The sequence below is a fragment of the Suillus discolor genome (genome assembly GCF_016758755.1).
Source record: "Suillus discolor strain FC423 chromosome Unknown F5147scaffold_88, whole genome shotgun sequence".
NCBI lineage: Eukaryota > Fungi > Basidiomycota > Agaricomycetes > Boletales > Suillaceae > Suillus > Suillus discolor.
In genome coordinates this window covers 109585-123402 of record NW_024541335.1, presented here as the reverse complement: position 1 = coordinate 123402, position 13818 = coordinate 109585, and the positions used below count along the sequence as shown (strand labels likewise).

At 48.1% G+C, this 13818-nt stretch overlaps 2 protein-coding genes across 2 annotated transcripts; one reads left to right on the top strand and one right to left on the bottom strand.

The window, feature by feature from the left end:
* Window positions 1-3848: 3848 nt before the first annotated feature.
* On the bottom strand, window positions 3849-4771 carry F5147DRAFT_657594 (uncharacterized protein; the record flags this gene model as incomplete). The annotated part of the gene is made up of 5 exons (XM_041434293.1): window positions 3849-3896; window positions 3945-4064; window positions 4116-4221; window positions 4509-4681; window positions 4766-4771. 5 exons carry the CDS (start codon window positions 4769-4771, stop codon window positions 3849-3851), a joined length of 453 nt encoding a protein of 150 aa, XP_041286991.1.
* Window positions 4772-6004: 1233 nt separating this feature from the next.
* F5147DRAFT_657593 (uncharacterized protein) lies at window positions 6005-8648 on the top strand (the record flags this gene model as incomplete). Its single annotated transcript, XM_041434292.1, has 6 exons — window positions 6005-6096; window positions 6158-6372; window positions 6397-6568; window positions 6636-6679; window positions 7100-7335; window positions 7401-8648. The coding sequence occupies 6 exons, from the start codon at window positions 6005-6007 to the stop codon at window positions 8646-8648; spliced, it is 2007 nt and encodes a 668-aa protein (XP_041286990.1).
* Window positions 8649-13818: the final 5170 nt, after the last annotated feature.

The following is a 13818-nucleotide window of genomic DNA, read 5'->3' as shown; positions in this document are numbered from 1 at the left end:
GCCTGAAAGGTGATGGAAACATATTAATATCATTTAGGCCGAGGACATGGTTATTGGCGTCGGTATGGCTCGACGCAGGGATTACAGGAGTGGACCGCTGCGGTAAGCACATCCCCGAGACTACCATCCGCTATTGGAGGCGAGACCTCGGGTACGCTACTGAGGTTGCTTAAAAGTCGCATGAGGAAGTGCATTGCTACGAGGTATTTTGGACTTACTGGTTGTTGGGACGGTCTATCCTGCTTCTCCACCACCACCACAGCTTCCTCTTGATATTCTCCAAGCAAGACATATAGTGGAAAAAGAATGGTAGAATTGTTCGGGTTAGGGATCAGTGGGAGTAAGCAGGGTAGCACTACCTAGTAAAACTACCTGATACCGTGTTAGGTTCCCGCACGTCCTGATTCGTAGAATTTCACGTCACGACAGTGATGACTCCACCCAACACTGCTCGACAAAATTCCAGTGACAATCTTCAATAGAAGGGATATCTGGATGCTTAGGCTTGACACCTTTGAGGATGGCCACAACCACCTGGTGATCACCGCGAATGTTACAGTACGGCTGCTTGCCTGATAAAACCTGGCACAAATGAGAGCATTGCTGTACAGTTCGGCTGGTTGACGTAATAAAGCATCATAAAACGCACAATACACGCACCAATCCCTCCAAAGTCCACCTCGACCGCGCCAAACACCATCAACCTCCAGTAAAATGTTGGAGCTCATTCTCACTACACCATTGTGGCAGTCGCAGTTTTCTCCGATGAACGACGGACGGTTATGGGCTCGTACGACAAGACACTTCGTATGTGGGACTTGAAAACAGGGGACGTGTTGAAGCAGATGGAAGGGTATCGCTGTGACCCGTGGCTTGATGTGTATTCTGTACGCGACATGGAACGTGTGAGTTATGTCCATTACGCCATTCCAGCCTCGAGTGATTGCAAATTGGTAAGACTCTGTCTGCTGTCAACGTTCAAACTATCATGAAAGTCAACCTGCAATTGTATATCCTCGTGCTTTGACATGCGGGTACTGGATGATGCACTCTGTGACGCAGTTTTCTCCTTCAAGAATAGTGACAGGGTAGAAATTCGGTGACAAGTAGTAGCATGTAGTACCCACTGCACGAACACTTGCATATGTAGAAGCCGTGCACCTGTGTCAGGAATGAGCTGGTGCACGGTGTCGACTCGGAGGTTTTCACGGCACCTAGTTGCTTTTCTTGGCGTTATTAAAATAAGGCCACTAGATTTGTGCCCTTGTACTCGATAAGTGCCTCGTCATTCAGCGCTCAGCCTCAGCGCCTTAGCTGTATTTCTGATCCTAGAAAAGCCGTACCTCCGCCCCTTGAATACATCTGGGCCTGTACAGACCTCAGAAGACACCTCAGACACCTCGTATCAGCGCCACATCTCGTTGCCTTCGCGCATGCACCCCACCCAGAAACAGCTGCCAGACCAGCTCTCACAGCTTCGCATCCTGCCTCTGGGACCTGTAAGCCAATGAGTAAATACAATAACGACTTAGCACATTTAGCACTAAACCACATGTACTGTCGACATTAGGTCAGCTTACAACGACAATAAGCGAGAGAGAAAACTAGTATACATGGGTGGATGCTTGATTGGGTCACGATGCGTGTATTGCGTTCGATGGCGCTGATAGAGACTGGAGCTGTGAAAAGCAATTGTAAGGATGTCGTACACACAACGCGGTTCTCATCAGTGAGAGAAAACAGAGTCACAGGAGATATGGGGTCTAACGCTACAAACTGCATGACAATCCTCACCTGATCCAGGACCACTACCGCCAGCTTCATCGCTTGTATGGTGTTCAGAATCGTGATGAGGAGCAGTTTGACATGGCTAGATGGACGTTCATTGAAAGAGGTACGACATGTTTTATTGGTAACACGTACACCTGCAACTAAGTTCGGTGTGAATGTAGTTAGCGAACACTTGGAATTGTTTTATGATGGAGCGACATACCTTCAAAAGTTCACGTCTGGATTTCTTAATGCGAGTGAGAGGGAGTGGAGGATTCCTGTAACTTGGTGTCTCTGTATCCACTTTCTGCTGCCAAATGAACGAAGGAAATAGTTGAGAGGCTTCCCGGACTACACGTATGGGGCGACATTAAAGAGTAGGTGGGAAAATCTGTCGGTTGTCGGTTCAGAATCTTCAGATTATTAGTAATCTTAACCCTAGACTAACTTAGGGCATGCTTAACTCTGATTAGTTCTCCGTCGTCATTAGAAGAAGTGTGTTTGAGACGCCGAGAAACTCTATTGGAAAGGGATCTATTATCATTGGCGCCTACAGATGTAGACGCCAATGATAATAGACCACTTCACTAAAGATCAAGGTAGGAAGGGAAAATATTTGTCGCATTGGTAGCGCAGTGAGGCCGAATTTTATAGGCCCGGGGTAATTGAATAATTACATTTGCAAAATCCCTGCCTTAATATCGACGTTCAAAAGGCTGGCTGGCAGCACATTACGAATAAGGAAAGCTGGATTCATGGGAATCTAGGGCCGCCGCAGGAACATGCCGTTTGTACCGCTTGTCAGGTACTGCTTCCCATACAATTGTTCAAGATTCCTTGGACAAAGAACTCTGCCCTTGGCTATGGTCTCCTATTACAAAGTGTGCCAAGCGTTACGTATCTGCTCCGTGCCAATCAGTAGCTATATATACAGCTAATCTCTCAAATCGAAGAGGTAAGTTCCTGATCTGATAATACAGCAATACTTGAAACAAACATCGCCTCGACACTGCTCCCGCAGAAGCCAATAGCCGTACACTTTCTTTAGTTCCTGAGCTACTAGTACGAAATGCCCCAAGGCTCCATATTATAAGTAAGCCAAGAAACTGCGTATCACTCTTACATAAAATGCCACTCACGCCGATTCATTGTATTTCCTTAAACCAATCGCAGAATTTGAGTTTATGAATATTTGAATAATGGCGCACAGCAACAACATTAAAAGCCGCATGCAAACTCAGAACTACTAGTAACTAGTATGTAGTTACCTTGTACTTACACTACTATTGATTCCGAAAGAGCTCTAAAATGATGATGATTTCATTGATGCTGCTAGCGTAGTTGTTTTGCCTGCTCCGATGTGACAACAGCTTAAAGGTAGAATAAGAGCAACTCTAGTTTAAATGTCCTATTGGACGTGCTGGATTCCCTTATATGCAGGTACATATCGTAGAAACGACTCTTCGTCGCGGGAAACTATACTACATAGTGTGATCATGCGGCAGACCCAGTCAAGCCTGGTATAATTTATTAGTACAGCTTCAATACTATGTACATGGTCCTATATACATATACATAAGCGTTGCGGTATTTTCTCTCCAGCCCGAGTCTCAATCCTATGAAACATACAGAGACTCTTGGGCGATTTTCGTACACGGAAGCGGCTGCATCACGAAAATCTTTTGCCTCTGCGTGGTTTCAGTCACGAATTTGGGCTACTTCCAGCGACCGTTTTCCGATGGATACACAATGACTCACTCACTACATATCTTGAACACCATTTCACAGAATTGACCATCAAACGAATGCACGAGCGTGCTTGAGAAACGAAACGCTCGTATATTCGTTTGATAGTCGATTCTGTGAATTGGTGTCCAAGGCATGTGGTGAGTGAGCCATTGTGTCCATGGGAAAACCATCGCTGAAAGTAGTTCAAATTGATGACTGAAACCACGCAGAGGCAAAAGATTTTCGTGATGGCAGTTGCTTCCGGAAATCGCCCAAGAGTCTCTGTGAAGCGAGCGAGCATGCGTATCGCATGCGAAGGGGAAACCAAAACGTACTCGAGTAACTCTGGCCTAAAAATCGTCACCTGCGACATCGACCCTTATGGATTTGACCGCTATCTGTCATGGATTCAGATTGCTGGACAGCCATATGTGTAGCATGCTTACCTCCAGGCCTTGACGGTTAGATGCAGTATAGGTGCATTTCCACACATCCCCGAAACTACCTTGCGCTATTGGATGAGGTGAGTCCTTGGATACGAATCCCGTAAGGTCGAATAGGCTGCACTAAAAGTCGTATGAAGAAGTGCGTTGTCACAGGGTACGATGATCGTGGACTTGCCAGTCGTCGAGGTCTATCTTACCACCACCGGTGGTAGCGATCATGACAGACAGGCTGCTTCTCCACAACAACGACTTCTTCCCGACCTTCTCTGACAAGGACCTGCAATGGGATACGAATGGAAGAATGATTTAGGTCAGTAGACTCATGTGTTGTGCTCTTTTAACAAGGCAGGCTGAGCGCAGAAACAATAAGACAATAGTATATTAGTACCTCCTTTTGTAGGTTAGTAACAGAGGCAGTGAATCAAAAGTCACGTCAGGCGTCCCGTTCTCTTATCTCTTCCATCGAATTTGTCAGAGCATGCTGTACCGGCTGACTTCACCCAATAGGCTTCCATACAGCATCACTGCCCACAACAATAGCCACTTCCTTGCCGCTTTACTCACCTTCTCTGGGCGTTCTGCCTGTCATACACAGTAAATTTGACAGGTCCGAGTCCGGTTGGTAATGCTGTAGTCCGAACAACGGAAGTCCTATTGGAATGGTCGTTCTCCCTTGACCGCCACAGCACAACGGTAACTAGTCGTGCGTTATTTTTGTCTTGAGACAATACACATTGCTAGAACAGGAGTAGCCTGCGTGATCCTATATCATTTCATTCATTCGCAGGAGACAGATTGAACGGCCGTACTAGTACACGTACTGTCATAGTTTTAGACACATGACCAACACAACCAAGTAGCGGTCGGCAATATAGCAAGGATTACGATAGAGTCCTGGATCGCACAAGTTGGTTCTTCTAAATCGACGATCGCGAACCCTCATTTAATGTGCACGGCACAAGAGGTACACGTGCAACTTAGATTAAGTACCTCTGTTCTAATTAAAGTAAATATGGCCCAATTAATATTGCAGCGTGGTGACTCACCTAGCGCTCCATGAAGCAAGATCATTAATGCACACCGAGTTGTCTTACCGCGTGTTTCTACGCATTACCTCACGCGCAGTGATGCAGTGCGGATCAATATTATTTCGTGGTTTTGGTTTATTCTTTGTTTTCTATTCGCTGGCTGACTCAGATACCACTGGCGGTACAGACCAAACGCGGACCACAAACGAAGGTCAGCCACGGTATGATAACTATAAATGAAGTTATGAACGGACATACCAGTCTCGGATATATCATATAGGACTGACTCCGACTGAGGTCCAGAAAAATAAGGATTATGTGAGCGCGTTTCGGGAGTAATCGGAATACTACATACAGAATGGGCACGCTGACGCACCTTGGACGCACCCTACTTTTTTTCTTGGCATCCTCTTCATCTAGTGCGTGATTCCTGTTCGACTTCACATCTACCTGTGTCTTCATCAGATTCGAACATGGAATCAGAACGCACATACTAGCATTACTTTCCTATGTACATCGCCAGACGTCACTCAGGCCTCCGAAAAAAGCGGCCGGTTAAATCTGGCAGGCTATCCATTCTGAATCAAGTCAGCCTCGATGCTGTAGCTGAGGTCATACCGGTTTGTTGGATCATCGAGTGGGGAATTGACTGCGGAGAACTGGTGGGAGATAAAGTCACGTTGCCCGGTATTTTCGAGCAAAGTTGGAGTTTGTGTGTTCGTTCCACTGACTTTTGGTGTGGATTTATGGTGAATAGTGTTTTCGTAACCAACTGAACGTTCATTCGTATGTGACAACTCAGTGTTACTTATTGGTTTTTATAGAGGCTTCGCCGTGAGCTCAAGGTTTGGTCGAGACTCACATGATACATCGTCCCACTGTACGACACTGTATCAAGCTTTGGCCAATTCGTTTCCCTGGTTTGCCCCCAGTATAACAACGGATCGCTTCTTGAATCCCATGGTCAAACCGCGTCCATAATAAATCGTTTCCAACTGGTATGTCTTGCATGATCTGTCTGAAAGCGTACTCATGCCTTTGCAACTCAATGATATTTCTGCGGGTCTTTCACATGCCTCAGTTCACTCGTACTCTGCTATTCAGGGCGATCTTACTGGGGTGGAGTCCGTAGGCACGTCTTATTTTACGTCTGCGCTGGATGGCACTGCGTGTATTTTTTTCCAGGTTTGCTCAAGATTACGTTGCTTCAACGCTGAGTCTCACCCTTACGCCAGGCATTGACGGGAAGACCACCGTACTCCGAGCTCAAGCGAGCGCACAAGTTGTGGTCACAATTTCTCTCGGGACAAAACCGTCGCGTCCTAAGTTTCACGCGATCATTGGTCGCCATTGGAGTTTTATTCTGAATTGCTGGTCCATCAAGACCGTCCTCTCAGCAAGTAGATGAATACATCAAAAGCCAGTTCTACCTCTTACGGGCGAGCAAATTCTAAGGAGTGAACAGTCTGGTCCCCAAAATGTCGACCCGATCGTGTGGCCACGCGCTGCATCATCAGTAGAAATTTTCTGGAGTGGGAAGCAGTCCACTGGCGCTGCACTCAACGTCACCGAGGCGCTTCCTCTCCTCGTTTGCATGTAAGTAGTGCTTCTTGATGTGGAAGTACCTCGATGACAGATGGACGATATAGAATGTCAGGTACAGATGGTATAACGTGGCATCAATGCCATCCCACTCCAGCCGCGGTGGTGTGCGCTTCGACTGGACGCATGCGATATATACCCTTGATTTAGAACTTGATCCGAACTTTGGGTCTTTTTACGATTGGTCTTGGCGTTAATCAGTCTGCGTCGTTGCTTACAAGATGTGTACAGCTCTCGTTCACCCAAAACCTGACTTATTTTGAGAAATCTATACCTCTGCTCTGCGAGAAGTCACGCAGCGAAATGGAAGTTGACGAAATGTTCGGGTGATGCACTGAACAACGATTCATGGAGTATCCACATTTTTAGCAACCCACATCGATATCTTGACTGGAATTCTGAAAATAGCAGGTGACAACACCCATTGGTCCCACGTGGGCAATGTTGTTAGATTAGCGGAGCGAGCTTGGGCGGCGTTTTAACTTTGAATTGGCTAGTTTGAATCCTGACTCTACCGTACCCCAGTGATGCATCAAGCTTTACTTGTTCCTGAAGTCCTCCTGGAGATATTCGCCTATGTGAATATAATGCCATCTACTGAAACAACATCGACCCGGGAATTGCTTGCAGCGCTTGCAAGGACATGCAAAATCTTCTACGAGCCTGCGATGGATTTACTGTGGACTGAAATCGACGGGTTAGAACCACTGCTAGGCTGTGTAGCGAGGTTACATCCACTGATATATCATAGCGGTACAACGGTCAGTGCATGACTTCATTACGCTTTGTTCATTTCTTTTAGGCTCACCGAGCATCTACATAATAGTGGGACGAACCCTGGGCGAAAGGTGTCGAGCCATTATCTGCCCATGAGGCCCGTGAATTTCTGCGTCACTCCTCCCGTATACGCACATTGGACATACAATCTGATCATCCGCACCTTCTCTCTGTCATCCCCGCCGAGGCATGCATATTTCCGGGGCTGAAATCATTAAGTCTTACCACCGTATATTTGAACCTCTTTCTGCCTCACATGCTGCACCGATGTCATCTATTGAGCGTCGACGAGGATCTGCAATCTTTTGTGACACGTTGCATTGCTCTGGAGCATTTATGCATCCACACTCCCGAATGGCGCCACGTTGACACCACAGCAAATGAGATGTCCCTGCTATCCGATAGGATTCATTGGTGCACACGGCTTGTAACTATTTCTTGTCCAATGCTCGACTGGGCAACATGGAAGCATCTCTCCCACCTCCCTACCCTTCTCAATTTGGAAATTAGACAAGGGTGTAATGACCCTCCTTCGCTGTCAAACCGAGATATCGTGAATTTATCATTCCTTAACATCACAAGCCTTTCCTTTCAAGAGCTCTATGATACTGCAGATATCATCACAGTCATGCAACACTCGCAATTTCCCTCGCTGAAAGAGTTCGAGTTTGAAGCCAAATATATCTCTTCAGAAGAAGCCGAGCAACTCTTTCATGCTCTGTCCCACTGCAAAGCGTGTCGGACTCTAGAAGAAGTCACCATTTGTTCTCTTAATGAGGGACACCTTGTACCCCCAAACAGCGAGCCTTTGACACCAATTCCGCATTTCCTTTGCTTTACCCAGCTCCGAACCCTGGAGCTCACATTTTATAATTCCTGCATCCACCTGGACAATGCCATGCTCTTGCAAGCCATGTCTACTTGGCCGCACATCCGCACTCTGGAAATCGATCACACAGGTGGCTATTTTTCTTCTTCCGAAGTCTCCCTCGGTGGATTATTCACAGCGCTCGGTCTATGTCCAGAATTGCATAGACTACGAGTTCCAATCAATCTTGCAACTATCGACATCGATCCTGATGCCGAGCCAATACAACATACCTCCCTACGGTCATTGGCTTTGGACTTGTCCGGGTCTCAAATAGCAGATGCTAAAACTATCGCTCGCATTATTTCCGCCTGGCTCCCTTGTGTCGACCAAGTTCAAAACCTATATGGTTTGAGCTGGGTTGAAGTCAACAGGTATCTTAGATCTTTGAGAACGGCTACTGTGCCGGATGTTGTGGGAGCCTCCTAGAATAATTGAGTTCGGAATATCTTCACGTCCGGGAATGTGTCATTAGTACGATTTCCAACACGATTACGTGCGCCATCTGAGCTCCACCGTTCACTGTGCTCGACGGTCCCCTCCCTCCTTCTGTATACCTTTTGATATCCGCATCTGTAACAGCCATGTGATCACACAACACAGTACGTGCTTGTTAAATTCAACAACTACATAGAAGGATACATCCATGCCATATGATGAGATACCATGGCTATGTCTAGCGCGCTATACAGATAGTCTAATAATCATATAGAAGTGATAATGAAGAGAGGAAAGCGTGTCAAGAAGAGCGAATGTTCAATTTAGATGTCGTTAGTCGTAGATAGAAATGGTTTCAGGGATCCGGACATCCCGGCGTATATCTAGGCACCCGAACAATCATATTACATAACGCTCGAAGGTCTGCCGAAACATTGTCTCCCTTCTCCGTTTCTCCCATTTATTCTTATACTGCTTCCTAGAACCCTTCCTTGATTATATCAAGCATCAAAGCAAGTACAACACCAGAACGGGACCGCCTATGGAAGTGAACCACACCGATACCAGAATCACCTTTAATATCATGTAGCTTCACCTCATCTCAGCCTTGCTCGCTCTGTCTCTGGGCTGCGAGCCCCTCGGCTTAGTTCAACGATCGAATCATGGATCCCCCAAGTTAGTTCTTCTAAATCGACCAACCATCTTTCAATGTGCGTAGAATCCCAAGAAGTCGATAGTACTTGTCTGATACAAAAACATAGTTAACACATAGCGTCTCTATAGCGACACATCAAATCTCGGACATCAGCAATGGGAAGTCGCTGTGATGACTCAACCCAACATTGCTCGATAAAGTTCCAGTGACAATCTGCAATAGCAGGGATGTCTGGACGCTTAGGCTTGACACCTTTGAGGATGGCCATGACCACCTTGTTATCATTGCGAATGTTATAGTACGGCCGCTTGCCCGATAAAACCTGACACAAATGAGAACAAGAGCGCTGCAGATGTAGGGTATAGCATGGGTATGGGCCACACTGCGGGTATGGGGGTCACGGGTATGGCGGGTATGGGTATGGTGTTGAGATGTGGTACCTGTGGTCATACCGTACCCATTAGCACGGTATATGGGTATGTTTACGGGTGTCTCCGATAGAACTGAGAGTGGAAAGGACGGGATGGCCGAAGAACAGGCACAAGGGGAGATGCGCATCCAAAATGAAATGATAACGCAAGTCGATGTGTTTAGTGCGAATGTGATTGGCAGCTTCTGTCGACAATGCAATAGCCCCCGTGTTGTCAGCATAGAGTTTGAGAGGCAGCGTGAACGTGATCTTCAAGCATTCGCAGAAAGACTTGATCCAAAGTCCGTCTTGGATCGCTCCCGTTAGTGCCATGTACTCTGACTCCACCGAAGACAAGGCCTGTGTTGTCTGCTTCTTCGCCGCATGCGAGATAGGACTACCATGATAGTACCAAACGTACCCGGTGATCGAAATGCGGTCCTCTGGACAAGTGGCCCAGTCAGCATCGCTGAAGCCGTGGATGGTGATGTCTGTGTTCTTTCCCCCGTAGTGCACACAATGGGATAGGGTACCAGAAAGATAACGAAGGACTCGTTTTGCGGCGGCGTAGTGCCGAAATTCAGGTGCGGAATTGTGCTGAGACAGCTTCATGACGGCGAGGGCTATATCGGGGCGAGTATACATTGCAAGGTAGAGTAATTCACCGACAAGCTTGCAATATTCGGTTGGGAGATTGTCGATGTGAGGATGAATGTCTGTGTTGCGTCCGAAAGGATTGACGGGGTCCATTGGGAGTGAGACGGGATTACAGTGACGAAGGCCATGTTCCTCGAGAAGGTAGACAATGTACTCTTGCTGATGCATCCAAAGCTCTCGAGTCGCACGCGAATGAACATATTGGACGCCCAAATGCTTGACAACTGGCCCTAAGTCCGCAATTCCGAAGCGTGCTGCAATGCGACCTTTGATCCAGTCAAGGAACTTGCGGTTGTTACAGCCCGCAAGGCCGTCATCAACGTGCCACGCGATGATGCAAATGACGTGCACCCCCTCAGAGTTGACGTGGTCATACACGAAGACAGCATAATCGGCTTCGCAATGCAAGAACCCCAAATGGATGAGAACCACACGCAAGAGCTCATACCAATCGTATGCAGCTTGTTTCAGTCCGTAGAGTCAAGACAAGAGATGGCATACCAAGCTTGCCCCGTTCTCAAAGCCAGGTGGTTGGCGCATGTACACATCTTCACGCAGTTTTCCCCACAGGAAGGCGCGCTTCGCGTCGAAACTGTCTATCTCCCAGTCGTGAGCTGCTGCGTGTGCGGAAAGGAGTCGGATGGAGGATGGTCGTGCGACGGGTGCGAATGTCTTGCCGAAATCAATGCCTAGTACCTGCAAGAATCCCTGCGCAATGAGACGGGCTTTGTGCACAGGCCCACCTTTCGCATCCTCCTTAAACTCGAGAACCCATCTACATCCTATTGCCCTGCGTCCTGCCAGAAGCTCCACCAGTTCATACATGTTCATCTCCGACATTAAATTGATCTCCTTGCGCATGGCGTTGAGCCAATCGTTAGCGTCCGAACATTGCATTGCTTCATTGAAGGTGGAAGGAGGAATCTTCATGTTGTAGTCCGAGGTGAGAGGATTTCGGCGAGTATCGCTACGGATGGTGACACAAGCGAATTCCGTGGCGATGAGATTGGCGAGCACATGGGGATAGCCAACTTCATCCTTGTCTGGGACAATGGCATCAGAATCAGCAGTCGTACCTTCTGGAGCATCAGGCAAAGTATTCACCCCCTCAAGAGGCACCTCCTGAATGCGTGCTTGATGCAACTCACGTTGATGCGCTAAGCGTTCATGATCGGATGCCAACTGCTCTTGGAAGATTTGACCACGTGCCGTGGGCAAGCGCACACGTTCAGATCGACGTGCCTCTGTGGGTAGAGATGCTGGGGTGGAAGACGATGTGGTCATTGAGGACACTGCCGGATTCACAGGAGTTGAGGGTTGTGCAGGAGCCATTTCTTCGTCGTCCAAATCATCTCCGTCAGTTGGGAAAGGACGACCAGAGAATGTTTCGTCAAATATAACGTCCCTGGAGTTAAAGAAACTACCGGTTGCCGTATCACGACAGCGCCATGCACGCCCGTCTGGGGCATAACCCACAAATATAGCTTCGCGTGATCTTGGACCCAGCTTCTCTTGGAGTTCGGAGGGTATCCGAGTGAAGCAGCGTGCACCAAAGACACGAATGTGCGAGAGGTCGGGTTTAGCATTATGTAGCATTTCGTACGGTGTTTTACCTGCAGGTAACGCGCGAGACTCTGTGCGATTGAATAAATATGCTGCTGTTAGCGCTGCTTCTCCCCAGAGATTACGTGGGAGCCGTGCGTAGTTTAACATTGCGTACATCCTTCCCTCAATTGTGCGAAGCACGCGTTCTGCTCGTCCATTCTGTTGATGGAAATATGGTGCCGAGAGTTGACATTCTATCCCAGCGGCGTGTAGTTCAGCAGTAAACATGTCATTGAGAAACTCTCCACCGTTATCGGAGCGAAAGGCGACAACACGCAGACCCAAACGAGTCTCCCACCTCGCGCGAACAATCTTCCATGCCTCTAAAGCTTGGTCCTTGGTGGCCAGAAGCTGAAGTGCGAGAATTCCCGTGTGATCATCAAGGAAAATAATGAAGTATCGTTTGTGGTGAGGTGTGAGAACCAGGATGGGACTGCACAGGTCAGAATGAATGAGCTCTAGAAAACAGGAGGCGGGAGACTGCGATGTGGGATGAGGCTGCCGTGGGTGCTTGCCAATGATACATGATTCACAGCATGACATGGCGTTGTGCGAGTCCAGGGTAACACCACGAGCAGTGAGAGGAAGGCGACAGACTGATTCTCCTCCGGTATGACCCATGCGTGCGTGCCAGATGTCGTAAGTCAGCGGAATACGTGCAAAAGCAGAGACTTCTGACAGTTCAGATGTGAGAGGTGTTGACTCGGAAGGAGGGATGAACTCGAGATCGATATAAAAGAGACGTCCCAACATAGGAACGGAGCCGAGAGATTCTCCCTTGTACATAAGCTCACAACGCGAAGGCTCACCCCGAAAGTTGCATTCCCAACCTTTTGCTAACATCCACCCAACTGAGAGAAGGTTCAACATGGCTCCTGGCGCATGAAGACAGTTCAAGAACCGAACTCGATGTCGAGTACCGCCAATCTTAAGCCATGCGACACAATCACCGCGACCGGACATGTGAAGAGACCCGTGGTTGGCCGTTTTGACAATGACAGGATCCTGAGTAGAGTAAGTCCAGAACATGGCGCGGTCACTGATGAGAGTGCTAGTGGTGCCGGAGTCAAGAATGGTGGATAGTGCATGAGTGTGGGCAGAGATGTCGTCAGGCAGCTCCTTGATGCCTGCACACGATAGGTCACATATGTGTGCGGCTAGTGCAGCAACAGCGGGTGGTGGATTGGATGATGCCGGTGAAGGAGTGGGAGGAGTGACTGATGCTACTGCGGCCGTCTCTTTCTTCTTCTTCTGCCAGGGTGCCTGTCCCGCCATTCCTCCACCTTCACGAAAACAATGTTCTTTGTCGTGATCCCCGCGTCCACATCCGGTCGTTAAGCAAAAGATTCCTTGAGGATTGTTCTTGTGCTTCCGCAATCCGGTGATAGAGTTAACGTTGGAAGCGGAGGAGGTGGACACAGAGTTGGCATACTCGGATCCGGGCCCAGATGCAGCAGTGGGATGGGTGTTGATCATGCGTGAGGCCTCTGCAGTGATGCGTGCGGTGCAACTCTCGAATGTGAGAGCATTTGTTTGGAAGGAGGCCGAAATGGGATTCCCGCTGCTGAGTGCAGAACTAACAACAGTGGCAGAAAAACTATCGTGCATGCGTTGTTTGAGTTGCATGCAGAACAGTTGCCAGGCGGGAGATGTAGGAAGCCCGGAAAGGAGATTAAACACAGCCTCTTCGTCCGAATAAGCAGCACTCATGCCAATCAGGCGATCACGGCAACTAATATGCTGACCGACGTAGTTACTTGCGTCATGTGCATCTTTCATGCGAAGTGCCTGTATGCACCTTCGAATGACAAATTGAGAGCTGACGTTGTTACGAT